General features: G+C 42.6%; 1 protein-coding gene across 6 annotated transcripts in view; it reads right to left on the bottom strand.

Annotated features, from left to right (window-relative positions):
* The window catches only part of mical3a (microtubule associated monooxygenase, calponin and LIM domain containing 3a), a 101827-nt gene that overhangs the window by 53033 nt on the left and 39638 nt on the right, over positions 1–9156 (bottom strand). For 4 of the 6 annotated variants that reach the window (XM_036212569.1, XM_024281493.2, XM_036212567.1 and 1 more), the window contains 5 exons: positions 2463–2865; positions 1912–2119; positions 1721–1837; positions 1535–1636; positions 399–554 (listed from right to left, as the gene is read on the bottom strand). In XM_036212569.1, the coding sequence (XP_036068462.1) occupies positions 399–554; positions 1535–1636; positions 1721–1837; positions 1912–2119; positions 2463–2741 (862 nt within the window). In that variant the 5' untranslated portion in view covers positions 2742–2865. Of the gene's footprint in view, positions 1–398; positions 555–1534; positions 1637–1720; positions 1838–1911; positions 2120–2462; positions 2866–5799; positions 6108–9156 lie in introns of those variants that run through there. The other 2 variants (XM_036212568.1, XM_036212570.1) reach the window with 2 other exon arrangements.

The following is a 9156-nucleotide window of genomic DNA, read 5'->3' on the forward strand; positions in this document are numbered from 1 at the left end:
ATGGAGAAAAAATAGACTCACCTGTGAATGTGTAAATTCTAATTATATTTTTTTAATTTCGTAATTTTTCGGAATGTGTTTTATGAGTTACAAATCAAGAGTTACGCAAGTACAAACCCAAAGTTAACACACAATTTGGGGTGAGTCTGTTTTCTCTCTATACCTCTTCCTGAGGTCAAAGGTCAAAAACACTTTGGTTGTGGTCGTAGACTTTAAAGTTTGTAAAATTTTGTGAAGATAGTTTTCTTTTTCCATAGTGTCTCAAACTGTGTAATTGACAAATGTCACTATTCCCCACTAAATGGCCTCCAAGCCAAAGCTCCTGTGGCCATCCCATAATAATTTTAAAAGTTTTCATTTCATCACTGGACAGAATTACAGGCAGAGAGTTATCCGACCTGTGGCTTCTCTGAGGTCTTGAAAGAACTTCTGATTGAAGATGAAGGCCACGCCGCTGATCTCCTCCACCTTGGCCTCCGCTGTCGTGTTCCTGTTGATGAAGTTAGCCGTGATGGCGATGGCGAGTTTGCCCCTGAACTCCTTACGCCGAAACCCTGCAGAGGAACAGCAGAGCTGAAGGTCAGGAACTAGGATCAGAAACTACAGCGAAGGTTAATGTTTCTATGAAATCAGCGTCATTCAGACGTTCCAGTTCAACGCTGACATCCATGGCTCTCCCAGAAGGCCGTGCGAGTCTGTTGCTACTGCATTCTCCTCTTCCTCAACAAGTGCTGGTGTTTGGTAATCACGGATAAAAGATCCGCAGAAGAGTCTCTCCCCTAAGCATCTCTAAGGGTATGATTCTCGCTTGAGGTGCGAGAAGTCCCAAGTTCAAATCCCGGACAAGCCCCCAACTTGTTTCCACTGGCTCTGAACTGTGACAGATAAAAGGAGAATCTTCTGCGGCTTCATGCAAGATCCAGACGTGTCGAAGTGTCTTTGGGCAAGACACTGAACCCCGAATTGCCTCTGGTGGGAGGTTGGCGCCAGTGTTCAGCAGCGGAGCCACCACCAGTGTGTGAATGGGTGTGAATGGGTGAATGGGTCTTTGACTGTGAAGCGCTTTGGGCCCTCGAATGAAGGTAGAAAGCACTGTACAAGTATACGGTATTTACCATCTTCACACATTAAAGTACGTCATGAGATAAAACCGGCTTCATCCATCTTCTTCCACTCATCTTGGACCAGATCGTGGGCCAGCAGTCTAAACAAAGATGTCCAGACTTCCCTCTTCCCGGTCACTTCCTCCAGGTCCTCTGAGGGGACCCTAAGGCGTTTCCACAGTGTGTCCTGGGTCTTACCCGGGACCTCCGCCCAGTGGGACATGCCCAGAACTCCTCTCCAGAGAAGTGTCCAGGAGACGCCTCAACTGGCTCCACTCCGAGTTCTCTCGGGGTGACCGAGCTTCTCATTCCATCTCTAAGAGAGCGCCCAGCCACCCTCCAGAGGAAGCTCATTTCAGCCGGTTTCATCTCCCCTTTTATTTGTCACGGTTCAGAGCCGGTCCTAACATCCTCGATGCTTCCAAACATGCCTGGTAGCGTGTTTCTCCTTCCATCCGCTCCAATGATGACGTCGAACTCCAGCTCGTTGACGGGGTGTGTCCTGGGGTGGACCTCGGCCCTCCAGCCGATTTCTGGGAAAACAAAGCCGTGGAATCAGACAGAGACCCGTCTGTGGAGCCCGGCGTACAGCCTCCACGTGAACGCCGTTCACTTACTCTCACTCTCCTGGTCTTCAGGAGGCTCGATGAGACACTTGAACTCTACGTTGACGTGGATCTCGATGCCCAGCAGGAGAGCCATTTTGAGCAGCATCAACTGAAGCTGCCGAATACCTGCAACAGCAGAGAAGACTTTCACGCCGCCGTGGTGGAAAACACGTGAGCGCCGGACTAAAGGCTTCACTCACTGATATGATCGATAGCACCAGCGCAGAATTTCCCATAGAACTTTTTGGCCCCGAGGCCCCTGAGGTCTTGGATGGTGAAGGGCCAAAGGTGCAGCACGTTGTTCCTGGAGAAGGCGTCCCTCTTCTCCAGAAGCACCACTTTGGCTCCCAAGAAAGCCAGGTCGATGGCGGTGCGTAAGCCGCATGGCCCCGCCCCGATGATCAGACACTAAACAGACGGAATGATGGAGGTCAGGAAATCTGTTTGATTAAGTTCTATTAATGCAAAAACTAAAAGTGGAGTTTAATTGTCACTGAAGATACTCTGGGTTTTCTAGAAAATATTTTGAGATTATTTCACATCAGATGTAAACCGTCCCTACGGGTGGATCTGTGGGAGAAAATGGTTGAACCAGGTGACCCACACCATATATCAAGGTTGAAGATCACCTAGTGAACTTGTAAAGAGAAAATGTTCATGAACATTTTTATCTATGGGCATGCTGCGGGCGACAGGTCATAATGAACATGGGGGGGTTGACCGTACATGTGATGCAGGTTTTTGGGGTTACCTTGGTGTTGGCACATGCACGTCCCTTCTTGTACTCCTTTTGGCTGGCCCGCTTGTCCAGTTTCGTCCAGAGCGCCTTCGCCTTCCAGTAGTTGAGCTTGGACTTGAGCTTGTGGTAGAAGACCCTGTGCTCGGTGGGCTTCACCTCCAGATGGTCGCACAGCTCCTGGAAGGCCTTCAGCGTGCCTTTGCAGGTGGACGCCTGGACGAAGCTGTCGAACAGGGCGTGGGATTTGTTCGCGCCATCGCCTCCGCTCGAACAGGCGCCTCCATCCCCCATGGTCCAGACTCGGGTCTGTGAGGACCCCCTGGAGGCAGGGGCCTCTGGGTCCAGCCCCCGCCCTGAAACAACCTCCCCCTCCCCCGATGAAGGGCTTTAACTCCCACCTTCAAGCATCTTCATTCTGTTAGAAACAGAGAAATCAAAGCGGGACATTAGCAGTACTTTGGGGGTTTAAAAGGAAAAGATCACCTTCTCATATAAAAGTGGGCAATTATATCTTTATAGACCCCCCCCCTTTCCTTGAACTACAACTAAGGGCTCTCTGTTTAGATTCTCTCCCACTAGCTTACAGCCCCTCACACCACCAACCTAACTAGTGGTGCAACAGAAACGGCGAGTAACATCAGAGATGTTCTGATCCGGATTCCAGCTCACACGAGGAAAACAAAGACGTTCATGGATCTATTTGTCTGCATCAGAATGGGGCGGAGTGGGACGTTTTTGACCCCGCCCACAGAATTTTCTATGTCACAAATACGATCTTTTTCCAACAGCATTTTTGTTTCTGTTACTGTTTCACAAAAAATAAAGAAATACTCAGAAATGAACTTTTGAGCTTAATTTTCTTTAAAAATGTCATGAAAATGCTACAAAAATATGTTGAAAACACCAAAAACACAATTTCTTATTAACATGTTTTCAAAAAAACAGACATTAAAGTAGTTCTGCTGCAGAATGTGACCTTAAAGTTTATTTCCACAGAAAAAACTCTTTAAGTTTCCCTGTTTACTAATAGCTACTAATAGAGACTTTATATTGAAACCAAATCTCTGTCTGCGTGTTCTTAACATGTACAGACGTATGGCTGTTCATTCTGAAGGTTACTTATTTCTACCGTTAAAATCTTTTGTGCTTTGGTGTAAAGTGTTCGCTGATAAAAGAAGAACCCCGTAATGAGGCTCAGTTTAACTCTGACAGGAGCAGCTCTTTAAATGTCATCACCACCTAAACCAGAGCCAGCATGAATGCCACAGCACAGCCGTAATGAAGATCACCAGGTGAGAAAAATGCACTTGATCTGCCACGCTTGGAAACATCTCTGCTCGCCTGAGGAAACGAGGGAGGACGAGCTTTTTTCAGTCAGCAAATACGATCAGAAGTTTTAGAGACTCAAGAACTGTTAAAATTTGATAAAAAATAAAGCATTTTATACCTTGAATATTTTAACAGGCCATTTTCGGATTGAGAGAACAAACTGTTTAACAAATGGAAACATGAGGAGGGATGGATATATGAAGCCAAAGAATTCCAGAAGGGAACATTGCAGGAAACTGTAATTATAAATTTCTCCTTTGTGATCGATTTTTAAACCATTGACATCCGCCAATTTTTACGGAGTCCCTGATTGGTCAATGTTCAACCTGGTCGAACTTTTAATGCATGTTCAATGGACAAGGGTTTCTGTACGTAGAGCCCAAAAAGTTCTTTAAAACTTGCTTAGCAACGTGTGAACAAACATGTTTTGATGGTTGGAGCCAGAAACTCAATCATACACGACTTCACATAGACTTTTGACTGACAGCGTTTGCTTGAACGCGTGTTGCTGAAGAGTCCGTGCATTCCATTAACATATTCAGTCAACAACACAAGTCCACATGTTTATGACAGGAAAGGAGCAGTGAGAAAAAATATATTCTCATTTCCTTTCTGCCCCTAAATCACATCTTAAAAAGAAAACCAAAAAGAAAACGTCTTTTAGCGCCTGTCCCCTCAAACTAACTACACATTACATACTCCTCAAGTTTGGCATTTTCAAATATTTGTTGAAAATATATCTTAAGAATACAAGTTTTCTAAATTTCCCGTAAAGCGTTAAAAACTTTTACCCCAACAAAAGACAAACAATTCTGCTATAAAACAACTGGAAAACTTAACATCATATTTTCCGCCAATGATTTTCTTCTTTTGAAGTTAAAAAAAAAAAAAACCTTTGTAGAGTCTCTGGCATCTCTCTATTTTTAACTTAAAATAAAGTTTGCTGTTTTACTAAATTCTCAAATATAGGCAATCTTGACCTTACAAACAGAAAAACTGTATGTTCTCTATTCCAATTTTATAAATACTTCAAATAACTTTTTTTCTGCAGTAAACACAATGGAGTTAAAATAGTTTTATATGAATATTCTAACACATAGTACTAAAGTTATTCATACACAATTTTAGCCACTTTACGTTTAATACTTGATATAGTCTGCTTCTAAGACAAATTTTTGTCCAAAGAAACACCAAGAAATTTGTACTCCCCTTTTACTCCATCAACCAATAGTTTTACTTCCTCCTGTTTTTATTAGCTAAAACCATAAACTTAGTGTTTTGTAAATTCACTGAAAGCTTATTATTTTTAAACCAATATTTAAGGTTCAATTTCAATATCTTGCATCAAATAACTTACATTTTTATCCTGAACAAAAAATGTTGTATCATCAGCAAATAGAACAACTTTTAATTCATTTGATACTTCACAGATGTTGTTTATGCAAAAAGGAAAAAGAGTATAACCCAGTATTGATCCTTGTGGGATTCCACACTTGATATTTAGAGGAATCACCATTAAACTGTACATATTGTTGCCCTTTATGCAAATAGCAGGTTAACCAGTTTAGGAGCAACTCCTCTGACCCTAAACTTTGAAATTAAAACAGAATGATCAACAGTATCAAGAGCCTTTTATTAAGTCAATAAACACTCATATTGTGTATTTCCAGTCATCAATTGCTGTTGAAATATCTTCTGTTACTTTCTTCATTGCCAAGGCTGTTGATCGTATGTCCAAAAAACACGTCAACGGACATTCAATAGCTTTTTTTATTAAAGAATTTAGTCTGAACAGTTTCTTTATATATATTTTAGAGAATTGTGACAGTTGTGATACTGCTCTGTAGTTGTTGAAGGAATGTCTGTCACCCGTTTAATGAAGTGGGAAAACTTCCCAGCCCTATTCTAGACTATTCAATCCCAAATACGTATAAGGAGAAAAGGAAGTCAAATGCTCATTGATGCAATGTTTGACAAGGGAAATCTTTCTAAATCAGTTTTAGCTCTGAACTCTACTGACCAGGACACTGAGCGAGGGTCTATGAACTGCTGTGGTCTCGGTACCAGTGGCAACACATGGAGGAAACGGGCAGTACAGGAAGTCAGGCCTCCTTTTCACACTCTGCCAAGTCTTCACTCGGGTGAAAAACTGCCGACTGGAAAGAGAACAGACCGAGACAGCACCAGAGCAGACCAACCTTTTACCCTTTTTCCTCCGTCTGACTGGATGAGCAACAAGCACCAACTGAAGCGTGTGATCAGAAACATGTGACCGCTGGACACAGACTTCACAGCAGCGTTTCCACTGACCCACAGAGGCCTGAAACATGACATTTAGTCACCTTTATAATCAAAAACGGAAGTCTGCTTCATGAAACGGCTGAATGAACCGTAACAGGAAGTCGTCTGAATACCGACCTGTGAGACCTTTCTGGAAGGACAAAAACAGAGACTTCATCAGCTCAAGCTGCCTACATTCAAATGTTTATAATCCATGTCAATGACTAAAACTGTGTTTAAGAAAACGAGAAATACCATAAAAATAGAAGAATAAAGGATGTGAGAAGCATTTTTCAGACTCCGTCTCACGAGCTGATCTTAATGAGTGCTTACATATTAACACTCGGCCTCAGCACTTTGGCCTTCGCTTAAATAAACACTGATAAGATGTCATTTCTTATTAAGCAGCTGCTAATCTGTGTCCAAACCCTGTTTTATGAAAGATTCCTCTGGAACACCGTTAGTGTGACCATAACTACATCCTCACAAAGTGCTTGATGGGAAAACAATCTGGAAACAAAATGACTCACAAAGGTGTTTGCTTTGAATTTACGTTCAAGAACCAAGAACTAGACCGGAGTTCTCTGGAACAGTGAGACTATGGCCAGCGGGAGGAAGAAGCAGCTTCACATTTAGCCATCTATGCTAGTGTTTGGTGCAGAGCAATTCATGTGTTGTCCGTGTGTTGTTCGTGTGTTGTCCGTGTGTTGTCCGTGTGTTGTTCGTGTGCTGTTCGTGTGCTGTTCGTGTGCTGTTCGTGTGCTGTTCCCTTCAGGGGAGCGGTAGGGATTTCAGATTCCTAGTGGATCGTATGTGCTCCTGTTCTTGGCAGTGGACCACGCCTCTGGCTCGTCATCTCGCATCTTAGAGGGGGATAAATTCCAGGTGTATCCCCTGTGCTCCAGTTCTTGGCCGTGGACCACGCCACTGGCTCGTCATCTCGCATCTCGGAGAGGGAGGGATTCCAGGTGGATCGTCTGTGCTCCTGTTCTTGGCCGTGGACCATGCCTCTGGCTCGTCATCTCGCATAATCGCATCTCGCATGTCAGCCTGCCCCAGGGCAGCTGTGGCTACAGTAGTAGCTTACCATCACCAAGTATGAATGAGGTGTGAATGAATAATGGATATTCATTGTAAGCGCTTTGAGCGTCTGGAAAAACACAGATAAATCTAATCCATTATTATTATTATCTCAGAGTGGGAGAGATTCCAGGTGGCCTGGCCTGTCCATTCTGAGACAGGATTTTTTTTCCTAAATCAGGAATTTTTTTTAAGTTTTTCCTCAACAAGAAGGAGGGTCTAAGGGCAGTCTAGTTTACTCTGTTTAGCCTAGTTTAGCAATTAGCTGTTGTTTATATTTTATGGCCGACTCTCTGCTTTTGTACAAGAACCGACATGAACCCCAACGAGACAATTGTTTTGTGGTTTTGGGCTATATAAATAAAACTGAGTTGGATTTCTGCAGATCACTCCTGAGTGCAGACCTGCTGACCTCATCAGTGTGGCTCGTGTGGACATTCCTACACCTTCAGGATGACCTTCTGGTCTCATTAAAAGGATTAAATCTCATTCAGTTTAGTCACTGGATCAGAGTTCTGCATCATTTCACTGGAGGAATTTAGATTCACTATCAGGTGGATTTTACTGTACAAGATAAAAGGTCTAAGTTTAAAAAATGTCTTGATAGATATCAAATCAATATTTACATCAAATTAAATCGTTGAATTGATTTAGAATTGAACTATGAACGTGTGAATAAAACAGATTTATGAAGTGATACCCAGCCCTACAAAGCCAAGGCTTTGTAGAAGTGGAAACTAAAATTAATTTAATATAAAACCTTAATTCTTTTCCCAACATTTATGTAGTTTATTGAATTTGTTCCTTTAGTAAAACTTTAGCACTAAGAAACTTTGGTTTGTTTAAAACTCAAAACAAAGAAAAGGGGAAGAAATCCATCCTTTGAACAGGAATATTTGACACATTTAACTTTTAGAGCATGGTACCAAAACCAAAAACTGTAACGTAAAACTTCTTCCAGATAAAATCCTTTCAACCAATTCAGGTTATGAATAAAAATATTACTAGAATTTGGTCAAATCTGTAGATCCGACTGCTGTCAAACTGGTCGGGATTTCACACATCCATGGCGTTCCTCACATGGATGACATTCCTCGCATACACGCCGACACTGCAGCCTTCTTTTTGCTGCGTTACGTCACTTAATGACCTCCAAAGAGATCAAAAGATAAGAGGCAGCACGCTTCGCTGTGATGCATTCAGACGACACGGAAAAAAAATAAAAAAAAAATCCGGTCTTTCTCATTTTGGAGCCAAGACGACGTGTGCAGTAAAATATGAAAGCCTGTCGGTCTAAACTTGATCCGTTATCCCTTTTCTGTGACAGAAAGCCATCCAGGCTTAAGCAGGCGACGTTAACATTTGTTCAAAACATGCAGCGAACAGCAGATTAATGAGAAGCATCAGTTAAATCCAGATCTCACGATCAGGAAGCCAAATCCTCGCCCTCAGAGGAACAACATCCTCACGGAGACGACTCAGACGGCTGATTTTAGAGGAATCTTCTGGGATCAATATCAATCCAAGTCATCGATCAAAGCAGATAGCAGGATGGAAGTGACAGTCCCTGTACATTTCTAATGTACATCAGTGTCTAAATTAAAGCAGTGATGGTTGACAGAAGAGAACAGTTTCTCTAAATGCCCAAAGCAAACCTCTTTGGCGTCCAACGTTAATGATCATCTCAGCATTATGATGTGCAGTAGCTCAGAAAACTATTTATGGAGCAACGTCACAACAGGTGTGGTCCATTTGTAAGCGGTCCATAAACCATAAACCGATCACGGAGAAATTAGATTACAGAGTGATCAACTCGACTGTCCAATATCTGTAAAAACATCATCAAGTGGATTAAAAAAAAAGAGAAATAATCTGATTTTCACTCAAACGAAGAAAAAGTTGCTTCTTTACATCTGGATTTTATCCAGATGGGAGACCGGGAGAGATTGCAGTTTCCGGGAGACTTGTTGGTGATCCTGACGAAGCCCCGCCCATCTGGATGAAGCCCCGACACCAT

The sequence above is a fragment of the Oryzias melastigma genome, linkage group LG6 (assembly GCF_002922805.2).
Source record: "Oryzias melastigma strain HK-1 linkage group LG6, ASM292280v2, whole genome shotgun sequence".
Taxonomy (NCBI): Eukaryota; Metazoa; Chordata; class Actinopteri; order Beloniformes; family Adrianichthyidae; genus Oryzias; species Oryzias melastigma.